The 16,210-nt window shown below is 49.1% G+C and overlaps 1 protein-coding gene across 2 annotated transcripts in view; it reads right to left on the bottom strand.

The window, feature by feature from the left end:
* Nucleotides 1-219: 219 nt before the first annotated feature.
* Nucleotides 220-16,210, bottom strand: part of LOC135914606 (uncharacterized) — a 30,540-nt gene continuing 14,549 nt past the window's right edge. The window contains exons 3-5 of one of the 2 annotated variants that reach the window (XM_065447532.2): nucleotides 13,781-13,863; nucleotides 5,281-5,370; nucleotides 220-457 (exon numbers count right to left, since the gene is read on the bottom strand). In XM_065447532.2, coding sequence (XP_065303604.1) covers nucleotides 282-457; nucleotides 5,281-5,370; nucleotides 13,781-13,863 — 349 coding nt within the window. In that variant the 3' untranslated portion in view covers nucleotides 220-281. The remainder of the gene's footprint in view (nucleotides 458-5,280; nucleotides 5,371-13,780; nucleotides 13,864-16,210) is intronic. The other variant, XM_070525272.1, reaches the window with a different exon arrangement.

The following is a 16,210-nucleotide window of genomic DNA, read 5'->3' as shown; positions in this document are numbered from 1 at the left end:
TGATTTGCAATGCAAAGGCCACGAAGAGATTTTGCCAGACGGTATGGCATTCTGTTTCTACTTCGGAATATTGCCGACTGATGTCTATGCGATTCTGGCCGAAGGGCTCGTCAAGCTTCTTTTCGTTTCCTCGGTCATCTTGGTGCACACAACGTGCGAATAAATAAACGCCAGGTGTTACCAAGTTCATATTGAAGAAAAAAAGACGGTATATGCGACTAATGTTTTCGATGCTTTTGTCGCATTTATTTGTCAGTAATTCATTTTTTCATAGTCATCTTTCAGTACTGAATTTGACGTCCAGCGCTCGCTTTGTGCGCAAGGAACGCATCCTGAATCTTGCATTCCGGCTGATACAGCAGTACCTTGGGACCAGGACAGTAGTTGTGGTAGAGAAGCATACACAACTTGGGGACAGGGTAGTCAATGGCACTTTCCGTCATCAGCAACTGGCAACCTAAAACAAAGAGCGGAGGCATGTATCGCTTTGTGCGTAACCACATTTCTAGTGTGAAACGATTTAAGAAAAATGTCAGTGACAGATAACGCTTTTCTGCCTTTTAAGATGCAATTACGAAAGAAGAGGATGATGATGATGAAGCAACATTTACTGGGCCAGAAAAAAAGCGGTGGTGCACGCAGGTACCAGACGGGGTGGTTCCCTAGTTACGGGACCCGTATGTTTCCAGCAGCTCCTGGCCGCTGTCCGTCAGTGAGAGCTGAATTGGTAGGGTGGGGCTGGATGACAAGGTCTCCCATCACTCAAGGGGCTGGGGACTGGGGGTGTTGGTGGGAAAGGGAGGAGGGGGGGTCTTGAGTTCTGGGCACTCTGCCAAGACGTGCGGCAGGGGGCCCTTTTCGCTTCTGCTAAAAAGGACAGAGCATATCGTATTCCGCAGGGTACATGTGGTTCATCAGTACGGGATGCGCAAGCGATCCCGCCTGCGCTCGATGCGGGATCGTCTGTTGCTGCCTGGTGAATTTGGGGTGCGGTTCTGGCAGTCTGCACCTTTCCTCTCGGTACATCCGGGTAATGTCCCGAAAGCTGGCAACCTGGTGCGGTAGCTCTTCTGGCTTGTGCTCGGCCCGGATAGACATTTCTCGGGCATGGTAGTCTTTTATGGTGTTGCCTGCTACCTGCGAGTGAACCGGGACCCACACGGCCTCTACGGCTCTTCCCGGAGGCTTGCGCTTGGCTAGAATGGCTCGGGTCGCGGAGGAGATTACCCCCCCCCCCCCCCCCCCGCGGAAGCTTCTGTAGGCTGTCTTTGAGTCGGTGACTACAGTGTCCACGCTCGGCTGTGCGAGTGCGAGGGCCACGGCCGCTTCTTCGGCAACTGCGGGGTCTGTTGTCTTCAGGGACGCGCTGCCGATCGGCCTTTCTTTTGATGTAACTACCACCGCTGCACGGTCCCTGTGTTTTCCGAGCGGCGCGTCTGCGTAGAGGACCCTGGGGTTCTCTTCCATGTTCTGGGCTAGGACTTTGGCTCGCGTGGTGCGCCTCTCGTCGTCCTTGCCCGGCGTCATGTTCCGGGGAAGGGGTATCGGCTGAATGATCATTTTCCAGCCTCTGGAAGGGCCGTCTTCATGGGTACTGGCTCGATCTGCCATAATATCTTGCGTAGGACGGCTCGTCCGGGTTCCGTGTGACTGAGCCGGATTCTCTGATTAGAGAGGTGGTCTTCGATGAGCTCCTCCGCCGTGTTGTGGGCGCCCATGTCTAGCAGTTTTTGCATGGACCAGCATATGGACATTTCCAGTGCGTGTTTCGTTGCCTTGCGAAGCATCGTGTTTAGGGTGTCCCTATTCGCCTTCGTCAGCTGGAGATACGGGGCGAAATAGGTAACCTGCGACGCCACGAACGCGCGTACCAGGCGCATGGCATCGTCCTCTTTAAGGCCTCGGTTTCTGTTGGATACCTTGCGAATCATACCAAGTATCTGTTCGGTTGTAGTCTTGATCTTTGTGATGGCGGCCTGTGCCTTTCTGTCGGTCTGCAGTAGTAGGCCGAGAATCCTAATCTGCTGTGTTGGCTTGATGGTCGTTCCGTGATCGCGATAATCACGTTCGGTGGCAGCTAGTTCTTGGATTTTCCCGGTTGGATCATGAGCTCTGATCATGAGCTCTGATTTCTGGGGAGCGCAGCTCAGTTTGCACGACTTGGCGTACTCGTTCACGGTCGTTGCCACCCGCTGCAAGACTTCTTCCGTCCAAGCATCGGATCCGACTTGGGCCGTCCACACCTTAATATCGTCGGCGTAGAACGCGCGGTCCACGCCTTCGATTAGCTTGAGTAGATCGGGCAGGGGCAGCAGGGTCAGATTGAAGAGTAAGGGCGACAAGACCGATCCCTGAGGGGTGCCCTTATTGCCGAGCTCGACAGGGTCCAACTTCTCCTCCCCTATCCTGATGGTCACCGTTCGGTTTGACAGAAAATCTTTATGTAGCCGAATGTCTTTCGGCCACACCGGGTTTTGTTTTGATTCTGCAACACGCTCGCGTGGGACACATTGTCAAACGCTCCCTTCAGGACGAGGGCCAGTATCCCGCGCGGCGCGTGGCTCGTTGCCGGCTTGACGACCAGTTCATGAAGTTGGATCATCACGTCTTGGGTGCTGAGATGTTGCCTGAAGCCGTATATTGTCTCTGGCATCTGATCCGTTTCTTCGAGGTGCTTCTGCAGCCGGCGAAGGACCATGCGCTCCAATACCTTCCCCACGCAGGATGTGAGGGAGATGTGCCGCATGTTGTCCATCGTGAGGGCCTTGCCGGGCTTTGGAATGAAGCGGACCTCGGCGTCCTTCCATTCCTTCGGCAACTGCGAGCTCTCCCAGGCTTCATTATTGTGCTCTAGGAGGCCGCGGGCCGCTGTACCGCTCATGTTACCGAGTAATTCGTAAGTTATGGCGTCCCTGCCGGGTGCACTTCTCTTGTTACTGTCATGTATCGCTGGCCACAGTTCCGTCATGGTGAATGGCCGGTCCAGTTCTTTGTTGTCGGGTGCTTCACAACTCTCGGGCACCGGGTACTGGCCCTTGTCTGTCTTTAGGTACTTGGCCTTCAGGTCTTCCAGGAGCCTGTGGCCGTCTCCCTTGTACGTGTTCAATACTTTGGTGAGGTTGCGATTGGTCGCAGTTTTGCTACTGAGCCGGTTGATCAGATGCATCAAGAGACACCACGTCTTCCACGTCGAGAGCTTGCCCTGCAGGCCATCGCAGGTATTCAGCCAATTTTCCTTACACAGTTTGGCCGCGTACTCGGCGATCTGTTTGCTCAAGACTGCTGTGCGCTTGGTCAGATTTCTGTTGTGTCTCAAATTTCCACCCCTGCGTCAACGAGTGTAGGGCCGCCCACACGTGGTTTAGTCTGGCGTCCAAGTACGGTGTCTGCGACGTCGTTGTGATTTCTTGGGTAAATTTATCGAGGGCCTTCTTCTGGTCCCTCGCCCATTCGGTGTAGGTCCTTTGTGTTTCAGCTTGTCCCGTTTCTTCCTCGGATGCCTCTTCTTGTTCTTGGGTAAACTTTCTCACCTTGTCGCAATCCCTGATCCGCGCCGGCCCCAGCATAGCCCGATATCGGCAGCCTCGGATCGTGATGCCCATCACGCTGTGGTCCGACCCCAGGTCTCCTTCTTCGCGTCTCCAGGAGACGTCTAGCGTGCCCGAAAACCACGACAGGTCTGGCTTGGTGTCCCTCGCGGCACTGTTTCCTCTTCTGGTGGTTACGTCCGGCTCGTTCAGGAAGGCCGTCTCGTGATCCTTTATTGCTTTGGCCAATGCTTTTCCTCTCTTGGACTGAAACTTATAGCGCCAAGTTTTGTGAGAAGCGTTAAAGTCGCCGAGGATAAGGAGCGGCCTAGTCCCCGCCAACCCTTTCGCCTGGCTTACAATGCGGTCAAATTCGAACTGCCGTTCTGACGGCCGGCAGTACGCGCTCATTACATATAAATTGCCCGAGCTGCCAATTTCTCTCGCATGAATTTCGACCAGCATGTGCTCGCACCCACCCAGCGCCATGACATGTTGAGTTGAGAAGAGCAGATGACATTAGAAAACTCTCTGCCCATGTGGGCAACTGAAATAAAAGTTATCCTAGAAACTTATTCACTTTGACTACATATTCCAATCGCGAATTTAGCCGAATTGCAGAGAAGTGACAAGAGACTTCCAGACTAAATTTCCATGATATCTGGCCTTAAAGTCTGCCGCTAAGTACATTGGCGTTCTAGGGAACAATTTTCCAAAAAGTATGCGTCAAGCAGTCCGAGCTGATTTTAATTGGAAAAGCAATGCATTCTGTAGCAGATAGTGGTAACTTGTCCAGACGAAGATACTAATCATCTGCCGTGTTCGTCACATATCTGGGGCACAAGAGGGGCACTCTGTTACTACGTGTGTGACCTGCACTGACGAATATCGCTGAACAGGTGTAACATAGGCGTACATCCGAGCATGGTTAGAACCTACATTCTCAGAGCTACAAATAGCTCGACATATCATTACTTGAAGATGAGAGCGCTAAAAAGCAGGGTCGCGAACGCAGGACACAAATGCGGTGTCCTGATAGTATCCCACCTTCATAGCGCTGCTTTTTTAGCGCTGTTACCTTCGAGTTCCGATATTCCTCAACGAACCAAGTTGAACATGCTACTTCGATATATCGAGTCATTCGATAGATCTGAAACCGCCTATAAGAAAGCTTGCAAAATTTTTCTGTGGTGCGCTGGCTACTTGCAGATTTGCTGTCTCAGCAGTGAAGAAAAAAGCAAACAAGGTGTCCACTCACCAAAAGCAGGACTATGCGCGCAGTACGTAGCATCTTTGTCAGTGGCCTGAACTTTTTTGTCGGGGTGGCTATGCCATTCTCGATGCACGAGATTCTGTAGATGTGCTCTTTCCGTTTCCCCTTTACGTTGCACTCACAACTTGCAAGCGAATTTATAGAAAGGCTAGCAAACATTCCGGGTCTGGTACATCTAATGACGAGTTTGTCAGTAAGTCTCACGTATTCTGTATATAATACTTTTTCTTCAGCTGGGTTTGTCCTGTTCGGGTACGATTGTATATAAAATATATGAAGGCAGCTAATGGCATGGTTATTTTTTTTTGGCAGGACACTTTGAGTGGTCCATTTTGTTCGCTTCTGAGAAAAATGTCCCTTCAGAAATAAAGGATATAAAAATAAAATGAAATACATTGGTTACGCGTTTGCTGGAAGCAGCAGGTAAATGCATGCGTACAGGCTAAACACAGTGGTTAAAGACGCATGCAAGGCACTTGCCTCTTCCATTATATCCGATCCTTTCAACCAGGATTACGCATCTTCTATAGTCATCAATGTACATAAGCTTGCGTTGGACTGGATAGAAACCTAGTGGGTTCAGAAATAAGGAAAATTTCATCACCGTTTTCTTCATCAGTCAAAGGGAAAAAGGACAGAAGGTGCACATGACGAGCACTGACAGGAAACACACATATTTCATGTTGCGAACCACATATCCTTAGGAACATGAATTCAAGCATGTGCATAGGCAGACGTCAGGTCTGTTACTGTATTCTAACAGAAGTATGTGGTGAAATATAAAGTTTCTGCGAAAAATGAAGAAGATGGGTCATACCGCCAGCACAATGTGTTGAATGTCGTGTATTACTGCTCCTGTCGTGCAGCGGAGTGCAGCCCACAGGAGCCCGTTCCTGCTTTGAGCACTGCCGTGCCTCGTCGGCGTAATCGAGCGAACGTAGAGCGCACCGGCGAATAAAACAAGGCGATAGCGAAGAGCGCGCGGAAAAAGGTGGCGGGGGAGGCTACAGTAAAAGCACGAGGGGAAAGATGAGGAGGAGAATATGGCGAAAGTGTGAGGAGAATAGCAGAAGACTGCATAGCGAAGAGCGCGCGAAGACAGAAGACGAGGAAGCCACTTCGAAGCATCCCCAGATGGCGCTCACGTCCGCGCGTAAAAGAAATCGCAGTTCCACCAGAAAGGCGAAGCACCGATTGCGATAGCAAATTTGTAGATGGCTGTACGCAGTAAGGATAGTGGTTTTATTGACCGTGTAAACATGTGAACACACAAATTATACAAACTTAAACGTCAAATTTTCTGCGAAGATGACGGATCATCCAAGTAAACAAGCCAGGTCTGTCACTTCAATCCTGCCAACACCGTGTCCATGACGCGTAGGAATATTGCAGGCGCCGAGCTAGTATGAATGGCATGACCTTGAACTCATAGAGGCTGTCTGGCGTTAAGAAAGCGGTCTTTTTGCGATCCTTTCTCGTCAATTTCTGCCAGTACCCAGTCTTGAGATCCATAGTCGGGAAGTATTTAGCGTTGCAGAGCCGATCCAATGCGTCGTCTATGCGTCGGAGGGGGTATAGGTCATTTTTTCGTGATTTTGTTCAGTCGATCATAATCGACGCAGAAACGCAGTGTTCTGTCCATTTTCTTCGCCAGAACTACAGGAGATGCCCACGCGATTTTCGACAACTGGATAATGTCATCGCGCAGCATTTTTCGACTTGTTTCCTTATAGCTTCACGTTCTCGCGTCGAAACTCGGTGTTCTCGAAAGCACGCGAGCATTTGGGATTGCTTACAAAAGTGGGCTGATGCACGTTCAAGTAGCCCACGAGTTTGTAAGGGCTCTGGCGGAGTGGTCGAGAGCACTATTTGGTTATTGTGCCATGCTTTGCAACTGGTGTCTTTCGAATACCCGATGACGTCGAAAAGCAGTCTTTGTATAGTCGGAAAAGATTTGTGAGCTTTTGCTGCTTGCTCACGGGGAGACTTGGATTTATGTCGAAGCCTGGTTCAGGAACTATGGTCGTCAGGGTAAATGCAACGGAATCCGAGAGGACAAACACATTGCTGTTTTTTTTTCAGTTTCATCGATGTATGCGATCGTCATGCCCTTGTTGGCGTGCTCTAACTCCTGGCTCAAGTTGGTCACCATCACTTTCGCTTTTCCTCCAAGCAGTAGAGTGAGCCTTTTTGCGACTCAAATGTCACAATCGAGCAGTAGACGTTGATCACCCTCGATGACGCCTTCTACATCTGTGGGTGTTTCCGGCCGACAGAAATAATGCTGGAGCGAGGCGGGATGCTCACTTGTGCTTCGAGTACACTCAAGGCGTGGTGACTACGACAGCTCTCCGGCGTTATCACTTGGTCTTTCGGCAGCGTTATTTATTCCGACTTGAAGTCGACGATTGCGCGGTGTTGGTTCCGGAAGTCCATGCCGAGAATGACTTCTCGTGAGTACTGTTGGAGAATAACGAACGTGGTAGGGTAGGCTTGGACATGAACCGTAATTCTTGCCATGCAGATTCTAGTTAGCTTTATCAGGTGTCCTCCGGCTGTCCGGATTTGAAGGCCTTCCCATGCAGTCTTAACTTTCTTCAAGTAGGCAGCGATGGGTCCACTTATCACAGAGTGGTCGGCTCCTATGTCCACCAAAGCGGTGACTGCGTGGCCGTAGATAAGCACGTCGAGGTCGGTAGTTCTTTGTCTTGCGTTGTAGTTTGGTCTCGGCGTCGGGCCACGGCTGCATGTGACTGGTACGTCGCGCCATCGCGTCTTTAGTCGGTGCATTAGCGGCTTCCATGGTTCGTCAGCATGGCGGCGTGTTATTATGTCGTCTCTTCGGCGTCTTCGTTGGCGGTGGAGGATCTTTGCGTTTTCGAGAAACAGCAACCACACCTCTATCGGTTGCTGCTTTTAGTTTTCCGAATATGGGCTGACGGACCGGCCCCTGGCTGGGCCTGTGTATGGACGGCGCTGCAGTGACAGGTACGTGCCTGCTGACGGAAACGGGGCGGTCGTTGGGGGCTCCACTGAGTGGCGGCGAGGTAGGCGGCGATGTCACGTGGGCGCTCCTCAAGCTGTGGACGCGGTGCGTTGAAGGCGAACCCTCGGAGTCCGAAGTCGTAGTATGGGCATCGGCGGTACAAATGGCCGGCTTTGCTAAAGTGATAGCAGAGCGCGCGGGGGTTGGGGGCTCGCCAAATGTCCGTCTTCCTGGCGTAAGCTGCGCTGGGCGACGGGTGGGCATGCTGGCGGTGGCGGCGATGGACGACGGAATTGTGGCGTTACAGGGTGCTGGCACGGTCACGCAGGGGAACCTTGAAGGCTGCCGATGGTGGTGTATGTCATTGCTTCCACCTGAGGCGGTGGTGATTGTGGTTGCACCCGAAGAACTCCGACCATTCGCTGAAATGTTTTGATGATGCAGGCGATTCAGGCCACTTGAGACTGCAATATCTAGCGCATTCTTCGTGCACAATGGTCCTGATGGTCCCTTGAAAGTCGTCCGAACCCAGTCCTTGGATGGCACACTGCGGCATGAGCACTTCGTGGTTATATTGCTTAGTGCGCATTCCCAGAGTGTTCTCAATCGTCGGTGCCTCTGTAGAAAACTCAGCTGCGATCTTCGGTGGGTTTCGGGTCAATCCGACAATAAGTTCTTGCTTGACGGCCCGCATCAGGAAGAGGAATTTTTTCTCCTCCGATATTTCCGGGTCGGCGCACCGGAAAAGGCCGGCCATCTCCTTTGTGAAGGTCACTATGGTTTCATTGGGCAGCTGTACTTAGGTTTGTAGTACAGCTTGGGCTTTGCTACAGCTACAGCTACAGCTTTAGCTTTGCACACAGTGCCTGTGAATGTCTGCCGGAAGCCGTTTCCGAACAGGTCCGACGTCGTTAAGGCGGCTTGTCAATTCTTGAAAGAGGTCCTGGCGTCATCTTCCAATGTGAAATTGGCATGTCGCAGCTTGTCGTTGCTATTCCGGCTTTTGAACGTTGCGACCCCCTCATATGTCTCCAGCCAGCTTTCCGTGTCCTTGAATGCTGAACCGTGGAACGACGGTGGCTCCCTGGGCTACTACAGCAAGATCGATGTTGGCGACACTGGGGCTGACATTGTAGCTGCTGCCGTAGCCGTGTACTTCCTGGTCTTCTACGGCAAAAGTTAGTGATACGGGCGTAGTCCTTACATCCTGCGGCTAGCTCTCTGGTCCGTAGCGACGTTGGTAATGTATTCATGGCTCGGGCTTGGATCACGGCTTTGGGGACGAGGGGGGGGGGAGGCGTTTGTTACATGAACACACTAGGACCTCCACCAGATGTCACGTAGTAGTGACGGTTAATAAGAAAGCGGTAAAACTGAATGGCAATACAAGCTTTTTAGTGGGCGAACTTGTGCCCACAAAAGCAAGTTACACTAAAAAAGCACAACAAAAGCTGCGAAAACAGTCGGCGATCGTCAAAATCTGATCTGCCGGCCAAGCGCGTCGGCTTTTTACGCGAGTAATCGAAGGTTCCACAGTAATCGGTGGTGCCCGCCTGTTTTCCAGAAAGTTCTACACAATTCGCGTCGCCTATGCATTGCAGAAGTTTCGGTGACAACAGAACCATCGATAACATTCGATAAACTTGCGATACATGCGGGCACGTCCCGCGCTCAACGATAACATTTGTTAGACGGTGAAAAGCGCTAATCCGAAAAAGATAAACAAGTCCGCGTGTCAATATAGAGGAACATCGAAATAACTTCTTTCCAGGAATGCGAATACTTTGCTTTTAATTTTCATTGGTTGCAAATGGACTTGCAATGTGATTTGTGAAAGATTATTGCCCAATTAGGCGTTACTGCGCAGTTACATTGATGTCCTCGAGTCTGATACCAACAATATATTGGTGCTGCATTCAGAATAATCGCATCCATGGGCTCTAGACAACGGAGGGGAATTTAACCCACTAACTTTGAGTACAAATTTTGCCTGAATATCTTGCCTGCTGAAACAATGAAGCAAGTGAAGCGATGGAAGATAACTAGGACATGACAATTTTGGAAACTCTGTCGGCGCTTTCACTGTTGGCCGATTACGTAAAGAGCGAGGAAGTTTTTGATGGCCAATGCTGAAGGAATTGCAACGACAGGTGTGGCCATGATCACGTCTCATTTTCATGTGCGGCCTATACGTATGTTCGCTCTGCATGCATTATGTTTGATTGGTAGGACGTTTGAGGGCCACGGTATCGCTGCATGAAAGCGTCTATTCTTGTGGTAGTTTTCAAATCTCGCATACTGTCCATGCGGCCCAAAAAACTTATAGTAAACACAATTGTATTCTGAGAAAAATTATTTCGATATCTTTGAATAGCTCCAAAACTTCTCTATTGAAGGTTTTGAGTTAAACGCAATAAGCCAAAAGTTGGTAAGCATTGTAAATAATCATCTAAGCACATAGCAAAAAATACGTACTGAGCAGGCACTGAACAATAATAAGCTGGTTCTATCGTCACATCGCCCGCGGTAACTTTCTATAGGTTGGCATAATTTAGTTGTGACACCCTACCCATGCTTCCAATTCCTGGAAGTCCATAGAAGTAATGTAAAATATTCTTCCTTATGATAGAACACATTTCTCTTTATGCTGTAGAAAATACATGGACGCACCAGGCAAATTTTCCCCGTCAACTTTGCCGTGACACTCTGTATAAAGTCCAAGTGCGATGAGATAGCGCGCTGCGTCTCGCAGGCTGTGGGTGTGTGGGAAAGCGTGTGAAATTGCCTACCATGTGGCCGCGCGCCCGCCGTAAAATCGGTGTTGTGGTACTCAGTGAAAACAGCGAACAGGCAGTGACAATACAGGGCCAGGAAATACCTCGCGTAATAGAATATAAATACCTTGGTACATGGATAAACGAAGGCAATAGATAAATGGAAAGACAGCAAAAGAACGTTACCAGCAAACGGGAAAAGAAATGCGGCCATAATGAAATACAGAATGCTATGGGGATACAATAGACAGGAGGTGCTCCGGGATATGTGGAAAGGTGTAATGGTTTCAGGACTTATTTTTGGAAATGATGTTGTTTACTTCAAATCAGGGGCAAAATCACGACTCGATGGAACCCAAAGCTCAGTGGAACACGTCGCATTGGGCGCTTACGGCAAGACTACAAATGAAGCTTATCAAGGTGATATGGGGTGGACGAGTTTTGAAGAGAGGGAAGCTCACAGTAAAATTGAATATCAAAAATGACTGAGAAATATCGAAGAAAGTAAATGGGCTTGGGACAGTGTTGAGGTACTTGTAGAGGAAAAACATTGATTCACAGTGCAGGAAAAAACCAATGAATGAATAGAATTTATTGATAGGAAAGACAGAGAGGTCGACCTGAGCTAGTGCGCTCTAGTCTGCTACTCTGCACTGGGGAAGAGGGAAGGGGAGTGAAAATATTGGGGTGGATGATGATGATAAGAGAAGTGGTGAGTGCTTATGTACATGAGACAGTTGCCTCGCTAGAGCCGCTCGTCGAGCTTGGTGTCCTGCAGGAACTTCAACAATACTTTTGTTGCACGCACTGAAATCGCAGTGTCAGGCCATAGGCCGAGGATAGCTTCCTCCGACAGTAGTTGTCTGCCAACGCTGGCTAGGAAACTGTCTAACGTCCTTCGCTCCAGCATATATGCTGGGCAGTCGCACAGTACGTGTTGCAGTGTTTCGGGCATCTGGCAGTGTACGCAATCAGGGTTGTTCGATTGGCCGATTAGGTGTGCGTAGCGACGGGTGAAAGCAACGCCGAGCCGAATCCTGTGTAGCAATGATGTTTTGCTCCGTGTAAGCTTCGGGGGCAAACAGAATTTACCGTCTGGGTCTATCGTATGTAGACGTCTGTGAATATTATCAGAGTGGGCTCTGTAAGACTTTCTAAGGTCCTGCATGATTGCCTTGATCATGGAGTTGGTGTCAGGTCGCGAGTAGGCAATCCGTACTTCATCAGAGGAAGAGGAGGCCGAACTTGCCTCACTGTCAGCGAGTTCATTACCAGAGACACCACAATGGCTAGGCATCCATTGAAAGGTAATCACGTGGCCACTTAACTCGGCACTGTGATGAAGTTCGACGATTTCCAGCACGAGCAGATAGTATGGTCCTTTCTTTAAAAAGTATTTTAGCGCCTGTAGCGCTGATTTGGCATCGCACAATATCGCCCATTTATGGGGTGTCTGCATTCTCATAAAACGGACAGCCTCTCGTATTCCCGCAAGTGCTGCAGCCGTAGATGTCGATTTGTGGTCTAATCGAAATCGTTGAGTAATTCCAAGTTGTGAGATGACAAATGCGGCCGTTGTGGCAGATGGCATGACCGAACCATCGGTATATACTTGTACAGTCCTACGATATGACGTAAATATATGGGACAGGGTGAGCTGCTTCTAGCCAATGGGGGAAACGTGAGATTTCTTCCTAATTCCGGGTATCTGAAGCCTCACTAGTGGTCTTGGCAATGTCCATGGAGGTGTCACGGGGATGTCGGTGGCCTGGAATCTTGCAGGTATAATGCTTGCGTGACATGCAATAGCTTTAGAAAAAGCACAGTCAAGGTTGGTGCTTGGAAGTGTTGACAGTGGATGGTGTGAGTGTCTGGTTAGCAGGCGAAGATAGGTTCGCACAGGTTCACAAGATCTGTATATGTCGATAGGACAAGCCCGTGCTTCCGCTATTGTGCCCTTAGTTGACGTGCAGCGTGGCAAGCCAAGACATATTCGTAGTGCTTAGGAAAAAACCAGGAAGCTTAGACCTGTATGGGGAGCAACATGGCAACAAAGAACGTCCAGCGGAAAATTGGAGAGGTTGAGATAACCTAATGGGTGACGGCAATAGAAAAAGAAACCTGCCATGAATAACTATTTAAGAGGAAAAACAACATCACGAAGAAAACAATTTATAGCAACTCAAAGGTAAGCTCACTGCTTTTCGAAGCGAGATCAGGATGCCTTAGAACACGCGCGTATAAGGCGAGATACAACAAGGAAGAAGAAGCATGTCCTTGCTGCGGCAAAGCCAGGGAAACGATGGAGCAAGTTTTATTACAATGTGGGGATATCTGGCCAGCGGTCGATTTAGGCACCTCGAGCCTCCTTGAAGCTCTTGGGTTCAGCGAGAGCAGAGGGAAAGTAAACTTTTCCGCAGTAGCGATTAGTAAGAGGAGAGTGGAAGACTGGTGGAAGAAAAGTAGGGAAACGACCAACGATGGAGGGGTAAAAAAAAAATTAAGTTTCCCATAGAAGTTGGGAAAGTTACGTAATGGGAATTATTTGTGTTTTTTATTTCCTTATTTCTTGTTTCCGCATGGGTAGTATATTAGGCAATTTAATAATAAAAGCTTGGTGGGGCAACCTGTCGTCCCATTCCAAAGGGGACGCTCACAGTATGCATCCATCCATCCGTGACATGAGCAAGCGCATACATGAGGAGAGCGTGCGTCTCCTTCTTTAGTTCGTCCGTGGCTGCGCATGGCTGTGTGTACAGCTGAGTGCACACGCCGCTTTCGCGCCGTATCATGGCGGTATTCTGCGGTGGGTGCAAGGGCTTAGAGCAAGCCGAGCTACTCGGTAACATCGTGCTGGCTGTTTTCGGGTACGCCCTGTGTTTAACGTCGTATTAATCTCAAATTTCCGAGATGCGGTCAAGGGAGCAGCAGCAGAAACCCACCCTCCATGATGTGGGCCCATTTATCCGGCCGGCGTTTTGACAGCGAGCGGTCGTGGTGATCGATTGAGATGATGGCACCATGCTTATGATTTAGTAGTAAATGAATGTTTACTGCAATTAATTCGGCCCATAAACCACGAGCCTTACGTTGTGAAGCTGCTTAATACGTTGGTATTGCTATCAATGCTTCAGCTTTCAATGAAACTGGGATTTTTAAAATGAAGCTTAGACATTATTCCAACGTTCGAATCCCGAACATGTAATGGGACGTGACTTACTTGGATGAAGCTTGTAGATTACTGCATTATCTCTCCTGTGTGTTCCAGTTCTCGAGGTAGTGAACACGCTCTTGAATTCTTGCCTGTTAGAAAATAAAGTGTTAATGAAAGCAATGCCTTAGAAACTTGAAGAATCGGAACTTTCTGTAAGAGCTCCCCTCGTGGACATGCCCATTTCGTCTGCTGCTGTAGTTCTGATTGGCTGGACTGGGGTACGTGTCACAATAAAAACAGTCACCCCCAGTCAATCAGCCCTTCAGCAGCAGGAGAAATGGATGTGTCCGCTAGGTGGGCTCTTACAGAAAGCCCCCAGGTTGATGCAAGAAAGAGCAATGGGTCGTCGCCGAGCCGTCCTGCGCAAATTTCCGAATCGCATTTCATTCACAGCAGTGATGGGTGCTGCTTCACTTGATTTAAGTTAGTCTGAAACGCATGCACAGCAATCGGAATCCCGAAAAACTCGACGCTGTTTCGCATAAAGTGGCCGCGTTATAACAAAAGCTTGCTGTATGTATATCTATCGCTTTGTTGTTTTGCGTTGCCTTCCATGGGCTGCCCCTTAAGCTGAATGTGGCTTTCGAATGCCTGTTTTGCATAAATCATGACCACACAAAGCCAACGTACACTGAAGGCAAGGAAAGCAGGGAGGAAATTAGCTATAGTTGTAATTGAAATATAGAAAATGATGAAAAAAAAGGAGATGAGGGCGGACGAAAAGATGACCCACAACCTCTGCATTATGCGTGCGTTGGACTACCAATTGTGCTACGGCGACAGCTATGAATCCCTCCACTAACTTAGGTATTTATGTTTACTAGAGCTAGCCATGAGAGCTTTAACTAGCGCCACTCAGAGCCACGGGGGGAAGATGTGGAGCATCATTCTTTTTGCCCGATGGCGTCACATAGAAGGCAGTCTTAGGTGATGAGGCTCGTTGCTAATAAACCCTCGCATACTACCTAATGACATAAAGACTGCCAGATTCGATACCCTCACTATGGATAAACGAGAGAAAAAAGGGAACTGAAGGGCTCGATTAAGTCAATCATGTCCCCACAAAGCCAACAGACAATGAAGCTGAGGAAAATATCGGGGAAGATAGGCGTAGTTGGAATCGAAATGTAGAAAAGCGTGACGAAAAGGAAAATGAAAATAGACAAAAAGATAACGTGTTGCCGGCTGCAGCCTACCCCACAATCTCCGCATTACGCTATGACGATTAGGAAGCATGCCAGGGTTTATTAGCACGAGCCTACTCACCTAAGATCACGTGGTACGTGACGCCAAGGGCCAAAAAAGGATGTTCCCCATCTGACCACCATGGCTCTGAGTGGCGCTGCTTAGGGCTAGATCTAGTAAAGATAAGTACCTAAGTTAGTGGCCGGATTGATTGATAGCCGTGGCCGCAGCAGAACTGGTAGCGCAACGCAAGCGTGATGCGCGGAGGTAGGTGGGTTGGGCTCCCACCGGCGAGAAGGTATCCTTTCGTACACTCTCTTCTCCATTTTATTCATTATTTTGGGCATTTCCATTTCAACTACAACTCATTTCCCCGAGGGTTTCCTCGGCTTCACTGTCTGTCACGGCTTCGCGGTCACGATTACCAAAATGGAGCCCCTCGGTTCCTCTTCTCTTCTTTTGCGTAGTGTTTTAAGTTTGCTGAATATAAAATACTACAGAAACGCAATTTTCTTCGACCATCGTCTCTGATTTGTTTTCTTCGACCATCGCCTCGACCATCGTCTCTGCTGCAGGGTCGGTCGGTATGTTCAAAGTTGTATTTGTGGATTTATACAAAGGTGATATGTGCGCCGAATGCGAGAACCAGTAAACGGGCTTGCAACTGCCTGTATGCTAACCCTAAAGTATTGCCAACAAGCGCATCTTTGATCTGGGTAATTAAGAAAAAAATCCCCTTCAAAGCCTGCGCATATAATGCCGGCGCATGGCAATTCTCAACTAGAACGAAGTCTTAATGAACTAGCGCAATATAATGTACAAGTCGCTTGATTCACCTAATTCATTAATTAAATTATGGGGTTTTACGTACCAAAACCAAGATCTGATAATGAGGCACTTCGTAGTGGGGGACTCCGGAAGTTCTTTAACGCGCACCTAAATCTAAGTACCACGGGTGTTTTCGCATTTCACCCCTATCGAAATGAGGCCGCCGTGACCGGGACTCGATCCCGCGACCTCGTGCTCAGCAGCCGACCACCATAATCACTAAGAAACCGTGGCCTTGATTCTCTTGATTTAATTTAATTTAGCCATTCCGTATATGACGCTGGGTGTATTGCGAAATATGGCGAATGCTCCGGAGTCCGTGGATGTGAGCCACTGTGAGAGAAGACGTACAGAATGCCCAAATGTACATTTACGGCTCGTTTGTCTCGTACACATGTGTTTACGTATATAATGTACGACAGA

The sequence above is a fragment of the Dermacentor albipictus genome, chromosome 9, assembly GCF_038994185.2.
Source record: "Dermacentor albipictus isolate Rhodes 1998 colony chromosome 9, USDA_Dalb.pri_finalv2, whole genome shotgun sequence".
Taxonomy (NCBI): domain Eukaryota; kingdom Metazoa; phylum Arthropoda; class Arachnida; order Ixodida; family Ixodidae; genus Dermacentor; species Dermacentor albipictus.
This window is presented reverse-complemented; position numbering and strand designations above follow the sequence as displayed.